This window comes from Coregonus lavaretus (genome assembly GCF_964263955.1).
Source record: "Coregonus lavaretus genome assembly, chromosome: 21".
NCBI lineage: Eukaryota > Metazoa > Chordata > Actinopteri > Salmoniformes > Salmonidae > Coregonus > Coregonus lavaretus.
Window position 1 is genome coordinate 38,662,186 of NC_140008.1, and position 21,249 is coordinate 38,683,434.

Here is a 21,249-nt window from a genome sequence, read left to right on the forward strand (position 1 = left end):
TGGTCCGCTTCTCATAACGATCGTGACAGAAGATCCCACCAAGAGAGGACCAAGCAGCGTGCCAAACAGGAGAAGTTGGCGATGTCCCAGGTGGGCGAATGGTGGTCTTGGGAGGACATATTCGCGGGCAGAGGGCCATGGGCAAAAATAAATGCCCAGGCAGGAGAGGAGAAACGGCGCCAACCGTGCCGACGACGGACACGCGAGAGGCAACCCCAAGTAATTTTTTTGGGGGGGCACACGGCGTGGATGACGGGGCTGCTGGAGGCAGCTAGAGGGCGCATCGGCGATCTAGGAGAGGAGGCCACCAGGTTTGGGGGGCTGGAAGGATGGTTGGCGGAGCCTAGAGGTAGAGCAGAGCCAACTCCCCGTACTCAGGCTAGGCAGCGTGAGACTGGGCAGGCTCCGGGTTATGCGGAGCCACGTACGAGTGTTCCGTACGAGTGTTCCGGCACAGTCCTGTACGTCCTGTGCGAGCACCACGCACGTGTCGTGCTAAGGTGGGCATGTAGCCAGGACGGAGTGTGCCGGCTCAACGCTCGTGGCCTCCAGTACCCCTCCTCGGTCCCGGATATCCTGCGCCAGTGCCACGTGCTGTAGCGCCAGTACGAGTGCACAGCCCTGTACGTCCTGTGCTGATGCCTCACACACAGGGTGTGGAGATAGGCATTCAGCCAGGACGGGTTGTGTCAGCTCTCCGCTCCAGACCTCTAGTCCGTCTCCACAGTCCAGCCCGGCCGGTTCCTGTCCCTCACACCAAGCCTGTGGTGCGCGTCGCCAGCCCGGTCCGGCCCATTCCTGCTCCCCGTACCAAGCCTGTGGTGCGCGTCGCCAGCACGGTCCGGCCTGTTCCTGTCCCTCGCACCAAGCCTGTGGTGCGCGTCGCCAGCCCGGTCCGGCCTGTTCCTGTCCCTCGCACCAAGCCTGTGGTGCGCGTCGCCAGCCCGCTCCGTTCCTGCTCCCCGTACCAAGCCTGTGGTGCGCGTCGCCAGCCCGATCCGGCCCGTTCCTGTCCCTCGCACCAAGCCTGTGGTGCGCGTCGCCAGCCCGGTCCGGCCTGTTCCTGTCCCTCGCACCAAGCCTGTGGTGTGCGTCGCCAGCCCGCTCCGTTCCTGCTCCCCGTACCAAGCCTGTGGTGCGCGTCGCCAGCACGGTCCGGCCTGTTCCTGTCCCTCGCACCAAGCCTGTGGTGCGCGTCGCCAGCCCGGTCCGGCCTGTTCCTATCCCTCGCCCCAAGCCTGTGGTGCGCGTCGCCAGCCCGCTCCGTTCCTGCTCCCCGTACCAAGCCTGTGGTGCGCGTCGCCAGCCCGATCCGCCCGTTCCTGCTCCCCGCACCAAGCCAGTGGTGCGCGTCGCCAGCCCGGTCCAGCCCGTTCCTGCTCCCCTTCACACATTCTTCATTAAAATTCAGTACAAGTTCCTCAACAGATGGATTGACAGATTAGCCATATTGCTAATTGAACTATACGGAAATCAAGTTTTCCTGTTATCGTGCCATGTATGAAGGCTATGTAGAAGCTCATCCAATCACAATCGCCTGCAGAGTTTCGGGTATAAGTATTATTCCTGCACAGTAAAGAAACGCAGGGAGAGTTGGGTCCTGTGTGGCTCAGGTGGTAGATGCCAGGGTTGGATTCCCATGGGGGACCAGTACAAACAAGAAAATAAAAAAGGTATGGAAATGTATGCTCTGGATAAGAACTTCTGTTAATTGACTAAAATGTAAATGTAATATGAGAGTTCAAAGTGTTTTCCAGAAAGGTGGTTACCATGTTTTATTGAATGCTACCTGTTGCTCTTCAACAATTGCCAAGCTTTTCCCATACCAACTGTTAATTGAAGGGCCTTGTTCTGTGAAGGTGCAGAAATGACAGACAATAGAACAGGTGACTACTATGACACAGAACTTTCCAGTTTACGGTCAAAACAGATGAGTCTGTACTATCAATCAACTGTGTTACAATGAACAACTCCACAACACAAGTCTTTCTCCATGTGCATCTCCAGTATGCAAGGGATTTCCCTGTCTGTGTACAATAACAATAACCAGATTCCTCTATACAGATGCAGTACAGATATATAAGCAGGGAAAAGCATGAAAGTGAAACCTCAAAAAGTCTCTAACCTTTTTCAGCCAGGCAACATGCTTATAGAAATCTATGTTATACTCCATTCTGTTGGCCCATTGTAGCTTTGACTATTTTCTTCTTCAAACTCTACACTGTAACTTATCCTAGAGAGAGAGAGAGAGAGAGAGAGAGAGAGAGAGAGAGAGAGAGAGAGAGAGAGAGAGAGAGAGAGAGAGAGAGAGAGAGAAGAGCTCAGAAACTTAACAGAGCTTCTGAAAGAAAGATACTTTATCACTGTTAATCCCCTTGAATCCTTCTATCTGCTTCTTCCTCCTCTTCCCCTCCTACTCTCTCTCTTGCTGCAGAGAGACTGTAGTGGGGACCCTATGGTGTGCTGTGTCTAGGTCGGACCCTGGCTGTGTGGTTTGGAGCCCAGACAGAGGCAGGCTGAGAAGTGGCTAGTCTCTAATATCAGACTGCAGCACTACGACTCAGACCACGCCAGCTGGCTCCTCTCCCTCCCTTTCTCCTCCTCCCCTCTCTCTCTCTCTCTCTCTCTCTTTTATTCTCTGTCTCTCTCTCTCTCTCTCTCTCTCTCTCTCTCTCTTGCTTTCTGTCTGTCTCTCTCTTTTTATCCCTCTCCGTCTCCTACACAAACACTATCACTTTGTTATTTTTGTCTCTATTCCACCCCATAATCCCCCCCCCCCTTCTGAAAGATGGTTCATATGCTCAATAGAACCCAGTAACAAGGTTTCCTGAATAAATACACCACACTAGCCAGTTTAGTGTGTGAAGTGAGTTTAGGCTGTGTTGAAGCTACTCACCCCTCCCTTCTCCAGCCAATCTAACAGGGTGTGTGCTGTGTCCATGGGGACCTGTCTGCTCATGGACTCATGCTCCTCCTGGTCCACCTGGCCCTCCAGGGCTACCCTGAGATCCTCTACCAGCTGCAGCACCCTGATGTTGGGGTTAATGGCTGAGGTGAGGGCAAAGGTGGGGGCAGAGTTCGAACCCTGGGAGTGGTAACCCTGGGCCCCAAACTTCAAGAAGGCCTCGCAGAACCCTCCTGCCAATAAAATGAAATAATTTAGATTCAAGTTATGGTTAGGGCACATATCATAGGGGTGATACAGCCATCAGAGCCTTAAAACTAGCTATCCCAGAGTCTAACAATCCATTTTGACTTGTTTTGATTTTCTGAAATCAGATTACTATAAACTGTTTGCTGTTGACTATATTGTATGTGACTGCTCCACAAACAGGCGGTTAGGATTGCTGAGTTAAAGTATTATGTGCTTTTGAATATATCATGCCAGTTTGAATTTCCAATGTGAGTCACTGAATACATCAACATAATGTGTGAAATAATTGAAAACATCCAACTGCTACCTAGCATAACCACTGGAGGGCACCCTCCCACTACAACGCTAGCTTCAACAGTGCCTGAACGCTGTCAGCTTTGAAAACTCAAGTGTTCCCTATAGGGATATTGTAGGGACATTGCATGGTGTATTGACTGCTTCTCTGAGTAAAGGCAGTGTGTCAAAGTGCTGTGCTCTGATGGTCTTTTAAATATTGCACTAGTCTGCACAGATATATATTCATGATCTCATGTCACCTTAGCTGTAGGCCTATTACAGGAATTGTTAGCATTATTAGCAATATGTTAGCCTGTATGACCATCTCTATGGGTGATGTCACGGTTTTCTCTGTCTTGCAGTGTACTGGGGGTCATTAGCACTATGCTATCTCTATTATTAGAGCCGTTTGTCTTGTGCCCCTTACAGGAACCCCAACAGAGTCATCTGATATCCTGCTATGGTTATGACAAACAGTGGTGACTGAAATGTATCACCCCTGTAAGAAAACATGGAGAGCTGAACAATATGGAAAGAGAGCTAGTTATGGAGTGTGGTGGACAACTACAGACAAGGATGTTGTATTTGTCTTTCTTGCTAGCACTGATTTTGCTGATAGCTGCTTTATTGAGGAAAGTTTTTTTCATTCTATGACATTGATATGTGGTTGTTTTATCGACCTTAGTTGAATGCACTGACTGTAAATTGCTCTGGATAAGAGTGTCTGCTAAATGACCAAAATGGAAATGTAATATAAATGATAGAGTATACATGGAATAGACCAGGTGGGGGAAGAAGAGAGGCAGCGTTAAAGACTAGCAGAATGGTTGATGTACAGTAGCCTACTGACAAGGACCATCTATTCAAAACCTGCTGAGTTTCCCACAGTAAATCTGCTCTAGTTGGAACAAGCTGAATCCCAGTATCTCAAACTTCAAGATCCTAAGAGGAACTTTCCTTTCATCATTTCAACTAAAATCCAAAGTACACAATTTATTTTGATTATGCTTAAAAAGAACTGAACAAAATGTAACATTCCTACTCTAAGTTAATATATTTAAATCTCAATGAAACCTTCAAGACATTACCAAATACCAGTCTAAAGAGAGCAGTAATTGCAAGCCGGGTTGTCTTTGAGGAGGTCTTAATAAAATAGAAGCTTACCAGCGATAATGTCATCCATTTGCTCCAAGGCTGCCTCCAGCATGTGGCTGGCATCTGACGCCATGGCAACGGGCTACTTCATACACTGTTACTCACCGGATCACCATGCACCGATAGGAGAAATTGAAATAGAGAAAGCGAGAGAGAGGGAGAGGGATGGAGGGAGTGATAGTAGAGCCGGAGAGAGAGACAGAGAGGAGCAGAAGGGAGGGGAGTAAGAGATGGGGACAGTTTTCAATCATGTCAGACAGATTATAATCAGCATTCAGTTGACTGGAGCTTTAGGGAGTTCTCTTTGCCTCTTAGATCTATTTACAGCAAAACAACAACAGCTGCCCCAGCCCTTTTTCCCATATACATATCCTCCTTTTGGCTTTAAATGTTCCTCTCATTTTGCGGGCGGAGTTCTTGCCATTGTCAGCAGTCCTATCCACTTGGGATGGGACCGCAACCTTGGCATTGTTTGTGTTTGTGTTTTTCTTCAAGTACTCCATTTGTCTTCCCTTTATTTCTTTAAGATGTTCTCGTTAACTTCATTCACAGGTTCGGAAGGTAACTGAACTAAATGACTATCGCCCCGTAGCACTCACTTCTGTCATCATGAAGTGCTTTGAAAGGCTAGTTAAGGACCATATCACCTCCACCTTACCCGACACCTGAGACCCACTACAATCTGCATACCGCCCCAACAGATCCACAGATGACGCAATCACCATAGCACTGTACACTGCCTATCACTGCCTGGTACAACAACTGCACCGTCCGCAACCGCAGGGCTCTCCAGAGCAGGGGCGGTGTGTTCATTAGGGCGATATGGGCGACGCACTGCCAAACGGGAAAAGGAAGGGATTTTTTTTCTAATCAATTATATCACGGCAACAGTAGTTATCAGTGTTCTAATCTAGACGTCTGATCTGCCACTAAATGTCCAATCAGGCTAAAGTCGTGCTTCAAATGGCCCCGCCCCTTTTGGGGCGATTTCAGTCAGGTTGAAAATCGCCCAGGGGTCTCTCATAGACTATCATGTAAAATCTTTTTTTTTCAAATATCAGAGCTTTCAATACAATCTCTATGGGTTTCTGAGGGCTTGCACTTACGCGCTTTCGTCATACGTAACATAACCATGAACGTAACTAAGAAAAGAGCGGGTAGCAGCGTCAATCAATTCACGTACTACTATCAACATGGCTAGCGTTCAGTGCAACTCGATTGTCTCTTTGAAAGAAGTTCACATCAAAGACCATTCAAAACCAGCTACTGGAGTGTATGCTAGCGGTCATGAGGGAACATATTGTGGAGGAGGTGAAGTCGGCGAACTTCGTAGCTATCCAAGCTGACGAGACCACGGACGTTTCTACACAGACACAGCTGGTGCTTGTGCTGAGGTACATAGATAGCAACCACAAAGTGCAGGAGCGCTTTTTTGAGTTCCTTCCCATCTCGGAATCAACCTCAGTCTCAATCGCCAGTGTGCTTTTGGAGAGACTGAACGGTCTTTTTGCCGACGACGTGAAAGTCAAACTGTGGTGCACTGGCACTGTACCAGGTTCTCATGAGCTACAACCTCCAGGAGACGTTCTCTGAGACTGTGACTCTGTTGAACATCCTCATAACTACTCCCATGACAACAGCTGAAGCTGAGAGATGTTTCTCAACTTTGACACGAGTTAAGACATTCCTGCGAAATTCAATGGGCCAGGAACGTCTGAATGCACTGGCCATGCTTTCCATGGAGAGGGAACTAGTCCTCAGCATGCCTGATTTCAATGAGAAAGTCATTGACCGCTTTGCTGCATTGAAAGAGAGAAGAGAACAGTTTCAGTACAAGTAATGTAGCCTCTCTCTCTCTTTGTCCCTCCCTGTCTGTCTCTTTAACACACACACGCCCAAATCAGTTCACAGTTGATGTTGTTTAAAATAGTTATTTTTCATTTTAAAAAAAGTAAAAAAAAAAAAAAAATCTGTTCATGTTCATTTTTACAAATCTATACAATTGGCCAGAATATGGTTGTTCATATTTACAAATCTATACAATTGGCCAGAATATGGTTGTTCATTTTTACAAAGCCATACAGATAGCTGTGTTTACCTTTTCTAGAAATTATTTTCAAATTCTGTTTTCAGGCAAAATGTCTATCACTGTTCATTTTCACAAATCTATACAAGAGGGCAGAATATGGAAGTCTATAAAAATGTCTTATTACCAATAACTTGCATCAATGTTTTCAGTAGCCTCTATCAAAAGCTCCTGCTTGCTTGTTGTGAATTATGCTCAGGTGCACATATTTCCAATTCAACCATGAGGCAAAAAATGTGGTAAAAGCTCTTGTTGATCCTGCAATCTGAACAAATACCAAGATGCTGTATTTTCAGCTGATATTTCATTTGTTTATGGAAATGCATATTGTTTATGCAGTGTTGAGGAATGTGAAAGAACACCCTTGATTATTTTTACTGTGATAACTTATTTTGCTTTTGTAAGCCAACACTTTTGAGATCAGTCAATAAATGCTTCTGGCATTGACTTATATGCTGCCCCTGTCTTCATGTTGTTGCTGGACATATCTTTTTTAAAATGTGTGTAGGTCACCTAAATCATCAGAAAAATTGCCCCCCCTGAGAATTTTTTCAGGAGCCGCCACTGGTGGCCAGATAAATGCAGGGTGTGTGTATGTGTTTCAGAGGGTTAATGTACAGGTGGGTGTGTTGGTAGTAAGTGTTCTATAGAGGGACGATGTGTGTTTTCTTCTATGTGTGTCTGTCAGTGTGTTTACGCACTCTACCTAGTCTTCCTTTCAGACCCCTAAACACTTGTATGGCCACAGGGTGCATCCTGATGGCTTATTGGATTCCTTTTAGTGAGGGCCAGTAGCTAAACAAATAAAGGCAGCCATGTCTCTGTGTTATGACCTCCACCACTGTGGTCACAGCCGGCATGAAGTCAATTATACATTTACAGGATAAACATTTTAACTTCAAACATTAAACCAAGCAGAACTAGGTAGGACGGGGAATCATATACTGTACCTTGGGACTCTGGTCTAGTGGTGTTATCTCAGTGAATAGTGCAAGGTGTTGTAATATCAGAATCAAAACACAAATATATGTGTATGTGCGTGCATGCATTCCTGCCTATCTGCCTGCGTTTGTGCGTGTGTGTACGTGCATGCATATGCCTGTGTGATTGAATGCTGGGTTTAGTGAACTTGTCGTTCCATCATCATGATGGCACTGACCTTCTCTCGACCAATGTGTTTTGGCTAATGCAGTTTTCAGAGACTGGAGAAATCAATTGCTCAGTCAGGACAGGAGGTGGGCTTGCACACTGTAGTCAGTTTACTGAGCACAGCCTATCCCCTCTTGATTTGATTTGATTTATTAGGATCCCCATTAGCTGACATCAATGGTGACAGCTAGTCTTACTGGGGTCCGACACATAACGAACAAGACATTACAGACAAAATACAATTGACATACATTTAGAAACATGAACATGTCGTGTGTGTGTGCATATATCAGTTACACATACATGTCAGTACATACAGTCGTGGTCAAAAGTTTTGAGAATGACACAAATACTAATTTTCACAAAGTCTGCTGCCTCAGTTTTGATGATGGAAATTTGCATATACTCCAGAATGTCATGAAGAGCGATCAGATGAATTGCAATTAATTGCAAAGTCCCTCTTTGCCATGAAAATGAACTTAATCCCCAAAAAACATTTACACTGCATTTCAGCCCTGCCACAAAAGAACCAGCTGCCATCATTTACATTTTAGTCATTTAGCAGACGCTCTTATCCAGAGCGACTTACAGTTAGTGAATGCATACATGTTTTTTTGTGTTTTTTTCATACTGGCCCCCCGTGGGAAACGAACCCACATCGCTGCCGGCCAAACCCTCCCCTACCTTGGACGATACTGGACCAATTGTGCGCCGCCCATGGGTCTCCCGGTCGCGGCCGGCTGCGACAGAGCCTGGACCTCTAGTGGCACAGCTAGCACTGCGATGCAGTGCCTTAGACCACTGCGCCACTCGGGAGTATATGATCAGTCTCTGTACTGTATGTTGATGTCAGGCTGGTCTTTGTTGTGGAGAGTGCACTCATGTAGGACTAAGATGTTTCTCAGGTTAAAGATAGAGCTTGGCTGTAGCCTAAAACGATGTGCTGCAACTACTTCTCTCAGCTCATTATCCATGCATGTAGGCCACTGGAATATGCAGCTCTGGGGAGGCTGTACATTTGGTGACCGCAGGCATGACAGAGACAGAAAAGTGCAGTTTGACAGAAATTCTCAAAGTCATGGATAAAGCTCACTATTCTGTCACCCTTCAAGGTGATAAAACGACAAGATCACGCTCCAGAGTTATCTTACAAGGACTACATCATGATGTGTGAAAACATAATGTTCCTATCGTCCCTATTTAGGTTGACTTATTTCACCAATCTCCCTGTAATCTGTTGGAAACCCACCAGTAACACAGCACCTTCAGGCAGCTCAGATATGTGGTGATATGTGGGCTCTATTTTAAGCATGTGAATCAAAAATAATTAGGCCCTGAGATTGCGAGGCGTTATTAAAATGCTAAACAGTTGAATGGGTGGATAACAAGACAATCTAAACCTCATCAGGACATGGGAGGGAAGGACGGAGGGAGAAAATAGAAAATGTTTGCGTTGTATTCACTGTGGGTGATTGTTATTTTATATATTACAGAATGTAATATGCCCATAGATCATTATTGACCAAATGAACTCAATGCTGATGTATTCACTCTCCCCTACCTGTAGTGGTTTGATATATTTTTGGTTTATTTATTATTTTTGGTGAATTCAAACACATATGCCTAACCTAAGCATGCTGCTTCACATATCAACAGTAGTGAACATTTGCTGCAGAAATATTAACTGTTTTTATTAATTGATCATAGTATAGCTTTTGCTATATTGAAATGTTCATTAGGCCTACTGGACGGATTTCTCCATAGAGGTGTCTGTTAGGGTGGAGATCAAATCTTCAGCAGAGTCATCCTTCACATCCTCATCAGTAGCGATCATGTCCTTAGTGCTCTCAGGGGTCAGTGCCATGTCAGGAGTGGAGTTCTGGGTGCTTGAGTCTGATGTGTGAACCTCTGTCATGGTCTCTGATGACTGGGTGGTCACCATGGAGATCTGTATCTGAGAGGTGGCAGTGGTCTGTGTGTCTGTGTTCATATCTGTTGTCTGTGTTTCTGTCTGCGCCTGTGTCGAAGTGTTGGTAGTGGATGGCTTTCTCTCTGTCCTAGTTGCCATAGACGAGGTGGTCAGAGGGACTCCAGGTAGCTGCCACTCCAGCGGGAGGATGGCCAGGTTCCTAGCCAGGGAGAACTGGGAGAGGGAGCTCTACCCGGAGGAAGAGGGGGGTTAGGTTGAGGTCAGAGGGGAAACTGCATGGATGTGTGAATCTCTGTCTGTCCGTATAGTAAGTCAGGTTTCAGTAACTTACGTGGGCACGTGGTAGAGTCGGAGAGTCAGGTCTTATGTATATTTCCTCCACATAGGTCTTCACTTGCCGGGGTGTCCTTTGATTTGCCTGCATAAGACAATTGCAATACCCAATGATAAAACATTATGGGAAAGATCTTTTGCTCACGATAAAATATGATACAGCATGTTTGCTTGTCTCACAGAGTTCGGTCTTTGTCCCAAATGAGTTCCCTTGTCTGTTTCTGGTGTTGTACTTCTGTGTTCGTGGTCTTGAGATGATTTCAATAGCTGGACTTCAGTCCAGTCTTTCTCCCTCCCTACCTTTCCATTACTCTTGTCCTTGACCTTTTTGGTTGTAACATCTCCTCCAGACCAGTCTGAGCCTGTTTAGACATTTTGATTTTGAAGACACATCTTTCCAAGTGGAGCAATATCATTCTATATCTAATCAACAGACAACCCATAATACTCACCAGTATCAGATGCAGTATCTTCGTCCTGGTCCTTTTTACTCTGTCTGTACTGAGAGGCACGAGTTTTCTTCAGCTTGACTTTCCCTCCACAGCAGAAGAGAGTGAACAGCTGCAGGGCCGCCACAGCTGGATAGATGCTCTGCTTCTTCTCTTTCTGCTTGGTCTCCTTTGCTTTCTCCACAGGGGAGACCTCAGGGTCACAATCAGTACATCAGTTAGAAATCTACTGATATTTCAAACTACAATATCAATAGCCAATGAGCTCTAGTGTGTTTCCATGGCAAAATGTTACCCAATAATAACTAGGGTTAGTGCTATCCGAGATCCTTGAGACATCCCTACCCTAAACCCTAACCTTACCTCTACCCTTACCCTAACCATTTCAATTTCAACTTCAATGGGGGTAAGGTCAGAGTTGGGACGTTCCATGGATTCCGTTAAGACTTTTTAACTAGTAGGGCCTACCCCATCCGAAGGGGCATTGTGACATTATCACATTTGTCAAGCAGTATCAAATTCAACACAATATACTGTGTTTTCCTTATTGTGGTCATTATCAATTATCAAATGCATTGGCAAATCCTCATTGATAAGCAGGTTTGGATGTCTTACCGAGTTAGATCTTTGTTTATTGTCTTTTTCTGTTTCCAGTGTCGTTCTGCGTTTGTGGTCCTGAGATTTACATTTTAGTCATTTAGCAGACGCTCTTATCCAGAGCGACTTACAGTTAGTGAATACATATATTATAAAAAAAATTATACTGGCCCCACGTGGGAATCGAACCCACAACCCTGGCGTTGCAAACGCCATGCTCTATCAACTGAGCTACATCCCTGCCGGCCATTCCCTCCCCTACCCTGGACGACGCTGGGCCAATTGTGCGCCGCCCATGAGTCTCCCGGTCGCGGCCGGCTGCGACAGAGCCTGGATTCGAACCAGGATCTCTAGTGGCACAGTTAGCACTGCGATGCAGTGCCTTAGACCACTGCGCCACTCAGGAGATTTCTGAACTTCAATCCAAACTTTCTCTCTCCGAACCTTTCCTTTACTCTTGTCCTTGATCCTTTTCACATCACCTGCAGAATAGTCAGAGCCTGTAAGTGAAACATTTCCAAGACACATTATGTTTTTTTTCCAAGTGAAGCCTAAATAATTGTACTATGTAGCAGCACTAGTCAATATACACCTCCTCACACTCACCAGTATCAGAGTCACTATTGTTGTTCGTATCGTGTATCGTTGTTGCCTTTCTCCCCTCACCACTCTGGGAGGGATCAAATGGTGTCTTCTTCATCCTGACGCAGCTCAGCAGTGTACACAGCTGAAGAAAGGTCAGGGCTGGAGGGATGCTCTTCTCCTTGGGTTTCTTTTTATGTTTATGGGTCTCCTTTCGTTGCTCCCAAGGAGAGACCAGAGTGACAGGGTCACTAAGTGTCTGACCCATAACACGCTAGGGTAGTGTACTGTTGTAATCAATCAAATCAGTTATAGGTTGAGAGATGTAGCTAACACGCTCTACCTGAGCTTGTCTAACAATTTTAATGTGGTCTGGGATTATGTTAGAAGTGTGTTTCCGTGGCAACATGTTACCTCATAATGTTCCCTAGTGCTCCATCCCTGGTAAAGTGGCATTGTGACATCATCAAGTTATTTACTCATCCACATATCCACCCAGAACACTGGAGCAGCCTATTACTATAGACCTAGTCTGCCTATATGTCTGTATGTCTGTCTGTCTGTACAGATGTAGGATCTTAATTTGATCACTCTTTTGTTGCTGAGATTTGTACTGCAGAGCAAGAAATGCAAACTTGTATTGTATTACAAAAGGCTTCTAAAGTTTGTAATTTCCATTTTAAAATGTCAGACTTGATTTGCCCAAACAGAAAATGTATCAACCCCTACAAAAAATGTCCATTCATTATAATCCACATCATAATTCACATTTCCTGTTGCTGCAGAATTATTTTCCTGCTGTAGCAAACTGGCTCAAATTAAGATCCTACATCTGTATGTCTGTCTCTCTCTCTTTCCTTCTCTCTCCATCTCTCTCTCTGCCTGTACTCATATTCAACCTCTGCCTTCACCCTATTGCAGCACTTTGTTTTCTCATCTATTGCCTGCCTGCATCATGTTGCAAGGAGAGGGTGGCTGAGCACAGGTCAATCACTCCACATTGAGAATGATTATACAGTTGATTATCAAGTGCCACACTCAACATATTACTACTGTTGGCAATCAGAATACATACTTGTTGTAGTCCAAGAGTCTACTCAGTGAATACATGCAGGCCAGTGGGCAAGAGTCATGGCAACACATCTATATTCACACCTCCTCTATGTCTGCACTATTAAAAGCAGATCGCCGCCACATGTAGCATAAGAGATAGGAAGCCTCCCTGGCTCAGCGCCTGTTAGTGTCAGATTTGAAGAGCTACATGTCAGCCTGATAATTACTCTGTGTCATCCACTGAGGCAATTAGTGATAAAAGCTCACACAACGTGATAGGCTAACACCTCTGTAGGTACCTGGATGGATCACAGTAGCTTATCCACTTCACTCAGACCACTAATGATAGGTTTGCAGGTATGCACGCACGCACACACGCACAAACACAAACACACACCACATGCACTCACTCACACACACACACACATACACACACACACACACACACAGGCACACACGTCACACTCACACACTCCTATTGTCATACAGTAATGGTTGGTGTAGGTGGACTGCGGGACCATGGGTCGTAGGTGTTAACCAGATGAGAGGCGACTGCAGGACCATGGGTCGTAGGTGTTAACCAGACGAGAGGCGACTGCAGGACCATGGGTCGTGGTTGTTAACCAGACGAGAGGCGACTGCAGGACCATGGGTCATGGTTGTTAACCAGACGAGAGGCGACTGCAGGACCATGGGTCGTGGTTGTTAACCAGACAAGAGGCGACGGCAGGACCATGGGTCGTGGTTGTTAACCAGACGAGAGGCGACTATAGGACCATGGGTCATGGTTGTTAACCAGACAAGAGGCGACGGCAGGACCATGGGTCGTGGTTGTTAACCAGACAAGAGGCGACGGCAGGCTGGCTGTCATAAAGGCGCTCAGAGAGACCTGTGACACTGCGCATACTAATGTCAACTGAATTATTCATCTGTAGCGCGGCAACATCCAACAGCAGCGCAGCTAGCTAACGGCCTGGTTTATATCAGTCAGGGATGAGAGGCCTTATCTACATCACAGCAACTCTAACCAACGGCCTAAGTGATGCTATATGCTAGACAGAGGAGAAAAGAGGGATCATAGACAACAGAAAATAAACAGACTGCAGCTAGCTGAATGTAATGGGGAGCAGAGGCTTTTTCTATAGTGCAGTAGCAACAGTATATGTCTGTTGAGAGCACTAGTGGTAGGGGTGATTTACACTCTCTCTTTATGATGGTCCATGTCAATGCCCTGCTTAGCATTGATATAACGATACAGAAAAAAGCATGGAAGAAAATTACATTTACATTGGCCTCCCTAGCTGGGATGAGATAACAAAGATATCATCACTGTGTGGCTGGTACTCTAATTTATTGATGTTGTGTGAGGAAGAAAGTGGTGCTCTCTCCATATGACATATAGCACACACACACACACACACATACACACACACACACACAAACACACACACAGAAAGACAGTTTATCTGTCCATGTCGTCTGGTGGTCGACTCCATAGAGATCCTATTAAATTACAAAAGGGTCTATGTCATAATCCCTCACAGTTATAGAAGGGGGTGATAAAGGCAGCTATTTTCGTCAGGAGAAATCCAAACCAGTCTAATTGGAATGAATGGCAGTAGAGGCATCGGTGATGCATTTCCTGTTTTTACTTCTGCAAGAAAATAAAAGAAAGGTATGATAAATATCAGAAGTTGTGTAATAGAAATATTGTAACCCCAAAATATTGACGTATAATTATAAATACAGTTTATACAGGTTTATACACATTTTCGGTCTAAATAGCCTCTAAAATATATGTAAACAGACCGTAAATGTCAACATTTGTATTTTCTTAGAAAGCTGTGAGTGTTATTATATTATACAATATCAGTACTTGTTGCATTTAAAACTTGTCTAAATCCTATCATCAACTGATTTCAGCAAGTGTATGCTGTGGATTGACTGCATTGTTTAAATGGAATATTGGCATATTGGCACAATTTGAAAAATGTATGGAATCATGCCTCTAAAACTGGCTGGCTATAGCTAGCAAACATACAATGCAGATAATCTCCAAATTCATTGTTTTACACAATATCTTATCACAGCACTGCAAACCATGTTTGACCAAGTCCCTGACCAAAATGGCTGATGCTTTAGACCATCATAAGAAGGTTCATATCCCTTCTAGTATTCTAATTCCTAATTCTATTTCCAAAGCATCCTGTAGGCTTCATAGAAATGGGAAATTGCCCTGCTTATAGTGAACGTTGCATCATCACCATCATCTAAATGGTGTCACGCCTCATCTTCTAAAGTGTCCCATATGTAGGGAGAGAATGTATAGGCTGATGACCAGTGGTGAAAGAAGTACCCCGTTGTCATACTTGAGTAAAAGTAAAGATACCTTAATAGAAAATGACTCAAGTAAAAGTGAAAGTTACACAGTAAAATACTACTTGAGTAAAATTCTAAAAGTATTTGGTTTAAATATACTTAAGTACCAAAAGTAAATGTAATTGCTAAAATATACTTAAGTATTAAAAGTAAAAGTATAAATCATTTAAGCAAACCAGACCATTTTCTAGTTTTGTATTTTATTTACGGATAGCCAGGTGCACACTCCAACACAGATATAATTTACAAACAAAGCATGTATGTTTAGTGAGTCTGCCAGATCAGAGGCTGTAGGAATGACTAAGGATGTTCTCTAGATACTGTAAGTGAGTGAATTGGACCGTTTTCCTGTCCTGCTAAGCACTCAAAATGTAATGAGTTGTCACGCCCTGGCTCTGGGGACTCTTAAATGTTGAGCCAGGGTGTGGACTTGTTATGTTTAGTTTTCTATGGGTTTTGTTCTACATCGTTTATTTCTATGTTGGCCAGGGTGGTTCCCAATCAGAGACAGCTGTAGCTCGTTGTCTCTGATTGGGGACCATACTTAGGCAGCCTGTGTTCACTAGTTCATTGTGGGATCTTGTTCCGTATGGTTTGTTGTATTACCTAGGACATTACGTATCGTTTTGTTGTTTTTGTTCTTGTTGTGTACACTTAATAAAGTATGTACGCCTATCACGCTGCGCCTTGGTCCGCTTCTCATAACGATCGTGACAGAAGATCCCACCAAGAGAGGACCAAGCAGCGTGCCAAACAGGAGAAGTTGGCGATGTCCCAGGTGGGCGAATGGTGGTCTTGGGAGGACATATTCGCGGGCAGAGGGCCATGGGCAAAAATAAATGCCCAGGCAGGAGAGGAGAAACGGCGCCAACCGTGCCGACGACGGACACGCGAGAGGCAACCCCAAGTAATTTTTTTGGGGGGGCACACGGCGTGGATGACGGGGCTGCTGGAGGCAGCTAGAGGGCGCATCGGCGATCTAGGAGAGGAGGCCACCAGGTTTGGGGGGCTGGAAGGATGGTTGGCGGAGCCTAGAGGTAGAGCAGAGCCAACTCCCCGTACTCAGGCTAGGCAGCGTGAGACTGGGCAGGCTCCGGGTTATGCGGAGCCACGTACTGTGCCGCGAGTGTTCCGGCACAGTCCTGTACGTCCTGTGCGAGCACCACGCACGTGTCGTGCTAAGGTGGGCATGTAGCCAGGACGGAGTGTGCCGGCTCAACGCTCGTGGCCTCCAGTACCCCTCCTCGGTCCCGGATATCCTGCGCCAGTGCCACGTGCTGTAGCGCCAGTACGAGTGCACAGCCCTGTACGTCCTGTGCTGATGCCTCACACACAGGGTGTGGAGATAGGCATTCAGCCAGGACGGGTTGTGTCAGCTCTCCGCTCCAGACCTCTAGTCCGTCTCCACAGTCCAGCCCGGCCTGTTCCTGTCCCTCACACCAAGCCTGTGGTGCGCGTCGCCAGACCGGTCCGGCCCATTCCTGCTCCCCGTACCAAGCCTGTGGTGCGCGTCGCCAGCACGGTCCGGCCTGTTCCTGTCCCTCGCACCAAGCCTGTGGTGCGCGTCGCCAGCCCGCTCCGTTCCTGCTCCCCGTACCAAGCCTGTGGTGCGCGTCGCCAGCCCGATCCGGCCCGTTTCTGTCCCTCGCACCAAGCCTGTGGTGCACGTCGCCAGCCCGGTCCGGCCTGTTCCTGTCCCTCGCACCAAGCCTTTGGTGCGCGTCGCCAGCCCGCTCCGTTCCTGCTCCCCGTACCAAGCCTGTGGTGCGCGTCGCCAGCACGGTCCGGCCTGTTCCTGTCCCTCGCACCAAGCCTGTGGTGCGCGTCGCCAGCCCGGTCCGGCCTGTTCCTATCCCTCGCCCCAAGCCTGTGGTGCGCGTCGCCAGCCCGCTCCGTTCCTGCTCCCCGTACCAAGCCTGTGGTGCGCGTCGCCAGCCCGATCCGCCCGTTCCTGCTCCCCGCACCAAGCCAGTGGTGCGCGTCGCCAGCCCGGTCCAGCCCGTTCCTGCTCCCCTTCACACATTCTTCATTAAAATTCAGTACAAGTTCCTCAACAGATGGATTGACAGATTAGCCATATTGCTAATTGAACTATACGGAAATCAAGTTTTCCTGTTATCGTGCCATGTATGAAGGCTATGTAGAAGCTCATCCAATCACAATCGCCTGCAGAGTTTCGGGTATAAGTATTATTCCTGCACAGTAAAGAAACGCAGGGAGAGTTGGGTCCTGTGTGGCTCAGGTGGTAGATGCCAGGGTTGGATTCCCATGGGGGACCAGTACAAACAAGAAAATAAAAAAGGTATGGAAATGTATGCTCTGGATAAGAACTTCTGTTAATTGACTAAAATGTAAATGTAATATGAGAGTTCAAAGTGTTTTCCAGAAAGGTGGTTACCATGTTTTATTGAATGCTACCTGTTGCTCTTCAACAATTGCCAAGCTTTTCCCATACCAACTGTTAATTGAAGGGCCTTGTTCTGTGAAGGTGCAGAAATGACAGACAATAGAACAGGTGACTACTATGACACAGAACTTTCCAGTTTACGGTCAAAACAGATGAGTCTGTACTATCAATCAACTGTGTTACAATGAACAACTCCACAACACAAGTCTTTCTCCATGTGCATCTCCAGTATGCAAGGGATTTCCCTGTCTGTGTACAATAACAATAACCAGATTCCTCTATACAGATGCAGTACAGATATATAAGCAGGGAAAAGCATGAAAGTGAAACCTCAAAAAGTCTCTAACCTTTTTCAGCCAGGCAACATGCTTATAGAAATCTATGTTATACTCCATTCTGTTGGCCCATTGTAGCTTTGACTATTTTCTTCCTCAAACTCTACACTGTAACTTATCCTAGAGAGAGAGAGAGAGAGAGAGAGAGAGAGAGAGAGAGAGAGAGAGAGAGAGAGAGAGAGAGAGAGAGAGAGAGAGAGAGAGAGAGAGAGAGAGAGAGAGAGAGAGAGAGAGAGAGAAAGAGAAAGAGAGAGAGAGAGAGAGAGAGAGAGAGAGAGAGAGAGAGAGAGAGAAAGAGAAAGAGAAAGAGAGAGAGAGAGAGAGAGAGAGAGAGAGAGAAGAGCTCAGAAACTTAACAGAGCTTCTGAAAGAAAGATACTTTATCACTGTTAATCCCCTTGAATCCTTCTATCTGCTTCTTCCTCCTCTTCCCCTCCTACTCTCTCTCTTGCTGCAGAGAGACTGTAGTGGGGACCCTATGGTTTGCTGTGTCTAGGTCGGACCCTGGCTGTGTGGTTTGGAGCCCAGACAGAGGCAGGCTGAGAAGTGGCTAGTCTCTAATATCAGACTGCAGCACTACGACTCAGACCACGCCAGCTGGCTCCTCTCCCTCCCTTTCTTCTCCTCCCTCTCTCTCTCTCTCTCTCTCTTTTATTCTCTGTCTCTCTCTCTCTCTCTCTCTCTCTCTTGCTTTCTGTCTGTCTCTCTCTTTTTATCCCTCTCCGTCTCCTACACAAACACTATCACTTTGTTATTTTTGTCTCTATTCCACCCCATAATCCCCCCCCCCCCCTTCTGAAAGATGGTTCATATGCTCAATAGAACCCAGTAACAAGGTTTCCTGAATAAATACACCACACTAGCCAGTTTAGTGTGTGAAGTGAGTTTAGGCTGTGTTGAAGCTACTCACCCCTCCCTTCTCCAGCCAATCTAACAGGGTGTGTGCTGTGTCCATGGGGACCTGTCTGCTCATGGACTCATGCTCCTCCTGGTCCACCTGGCCCTCCAGGGCTACCCTGAGATCCTCTACCAGCTGCAGCACCCTGATGTTGGGGTTAATGGCTGAGGTGAGGGCAAAGGTGGGGGCAGAGTTCGAACCCTGGGAGTGGTAACCCTGGGCCCCAAACTTCAAGAAGGCCTCGCAGAACCCTCCTGCCAATAAAATGAAATAATTTAGATTCAAGTTATGGTTAGGGCAAAGATCATAGGGGTGATACAGCCATCAGAGCCTTAAAACTAGCTATCCCAGAGTCTAACAATCCATTTTGACTTGTTTTGATTTTCTGAAATCAGATTACTATAAACTGTTTGCTGTTGACTATATTGTATGTGACTGCTCCACAAACAGGCGGTTAGGATTGCTGAGTGAAAGTATTATGTGCTGATGAATATATCATGCCAGTTTGAATTTCCAATGTGAGTCACCTGAATACATCAACATAATGTGTGAAATAATTGAAAACATCCAACTGCTACCTAGCATAACCACTGGAGGGCACCCTCCCACTACAACGCTAGCTTCAACAGTGCCTGAACGCTGTCAGCTTTGAAAACTCAAGTGTTCCCTATAGGGATATTGTAGGGACATTGCATGGTGTGTTGACTGCTTCTCTGAGTAAAGGCAGTGTGTCAAAGTGCTGTGCTCTGATGGTCTTTTAAATATTGCACTAGTCTGCACAGATATATATTCATGATCTCATGTCACCTTAGCTGTAGGCCTATTACAGGAATTGTTAGCATTATTAGCAATATGTTAGCCTGTATGACCATCTCTATGGGTGATGTCATGGTTTTCTCTGTCTTGCAGTGTACTGGGGGTCATTAGCACTATGCTATCTCTATTATTAGAGCCGTTTGTCTTGTGCCCCTTACAGGAACCCCAACAGAGTCATCTGATATCCTGCTATGGTTATGACAAACAGTGGTGACTGAAATGTATCACCCCTGTAAGAAAACATGGAGAGCTGAACAATATGGAAAGAGAGCTAGTTATAGAGTGTGGTGGACAACTACAGACAAGGATGTTGTATTTGTCTTTCTTGCTAGCACTGATTTTGCTGATAGCTGCTTTATTGAGGAAAGTTTTTTTCATTCTATGACATTGATATGTGGTTGTTTTATCGACCTTAGTTGAATGCACTGACTGTAAATTGCTCTGGATAAGAGTGTCTGCTAAATGACCAAAATGGAAATGTAATATAAATGATAGAGTATACATGGAATAGACCAGGTGGGGGAAGAAGAGAGGCAGCGTTAAAGACTAGCAGAATGGTTGATGTACAGTAGCCTACTGACAAGGACCATCTATTCAAAACCTGCTGAGTTTCCCACAGTAAATCTGCTCTAGTTGGAACAAGCTGAATCCCAGTATCTCAAACTTCAAGATCCTAAGAGGAACTTTCCTTTCATCATTTCAACTAAAATCCAAAGTACACAATTTATTTTGATTATGCTTAGAAAGAACTGAACAAAATGTAACATTCCTACTCTAAGTTAATATATTTAAATCTCAATGAAACCTTCAAGACATTACCAAATACCAGTCTAAAGAGAGCAGTAATTGCAAGCCGGGTTGTCTTTGAGGAGGTCTTAATAAAATAGAAGCTTACCAGCGATAATGTCATCCATTTGCTCCAAGGCTGCCTCCAGCATGTGGCTGGCATCTGACGCCATGGCAACGGGCTACTTCATACACTGTTACTCACCGGATCACCATGCACCGATAGGAGAAATTGAAATAGAGAAAGCGAGAGAGAGGGAGAGGGATGGAGGGAGTGATAGTAGAGCCGGAGAGAGAGACAGAGAGGAGCAGAAGGGAGGGGAGTAAGAGATGGGGACAGTTTTCAATCATGTCAGACAGATTATAATCAGTTATCAGTGTTCTAATCTAGACGTCTGATCTGCCACTAAATGTCCAATCAGGCTAAAGTCGTGCTTCAAATGGCCCCGCCCCTTTTGGGGCGATTTCAGTCAGGTTGAAAATCGCCCAGGGGTCTCTCATAGACTATCATGTAAAATCTTTTTTTTTCAAATATCAGAGCTTTCAATACAATCTCTATGGGTTTCTGAGGGCTTGCACTTACGCGCTTTCGTCATACGTAACATAACCATGAACGTAACTAAGAAAAGAGCGGGTAGCAGCGTCAATCAATTCACGTACTACTATCAACATGGCTAGCGTTCAGTGCAACTCGATTGTCTCTTTGAAAGAAGTTCACATCAAAGACCATTCAAAACGAGCTACTGGAGTGTATGCTAGCGGTCATGAGGGAACATATTGTGGAGGAGGTGAAGTCGGCGAACTTCGTAGCTATCCAAGCTGACGAGACCACGGACGTTTCTACACAGACACAGCTGGTGCTTG

At 45.8% G+C, this 21,249-nt stretch overlaps 2 protein-coding genes across 3 annotated transcripts; both read right to left on the reverse strand.

Moving 5' to 3' along the window:
- Positions 1 to 1,710: 1,710 nt before the first annotated feature.
- Positions 1,711 to 4,915, reverse strand: LOC311148642 (liprin-beta-2-like). Its single transcript, XM_084185630.1, has 4 exons — positions 4,595 to 4,915; positions 2,897 to 3,138; positions 2,126 to 2,233; positions 1,711 to 1,851 (listed from the first exon to the last, which is right to left on the reverse strand). Exons 1-3 carry the CDS (start codon positions 4,656 to 4,658, stop codon positions 2,210 to 2,212), a joined length of 330 nt encoding a protein of 109 aa, XP_084041756.1. The 5' UTR covers positions 4,659 to 4,915; the 3' UTR covers positions 1,711 to 1,851; positions 2,126 to 2,209.
- Positions 4,916 to 17,482: 12,567 nt separating this feature from the next.
- Positions 17,483 to 20,698, reverse strand: LOC311148452 (liprin-beta-2-like). Of its 2 annotated transcripts, XR_014614904.1 has the most exons (4): positions 20,495 to 20,698; positions 18,796 to 19,037; positions 17,898 to 18,005; positions 17,483 to 17,623 (listed from the first exon to the last, which is right to left on the reverse strand). XR_014614904.1 is itself a non-coding variant. In XM_084185427.1 (3 exons), exons 1-3 carry the CDS (start codon positions 20,556 to 20,558, stop codon positions 17,982 to 17,984), a joined length of 330 nt encoding a protein of 109 aa, XP_084041553.1. In that variant the 5' UTR covers positions 20,559 to 20,698; the 3' UTR covers positions 17,830 to 17,981. The 2 variants fall into 2 exon arrangements, 1 of the variants encoding a protein (XP_084041553.1); XM_084185427.1 differs by lacking the exon at positions 17,483 to 17,623 and having other exon boundaries at positions 17,830 to 18,005.
- Between the last annotated feature and the right edge of the window lie 551 nt (positions 20,699 to 21,249).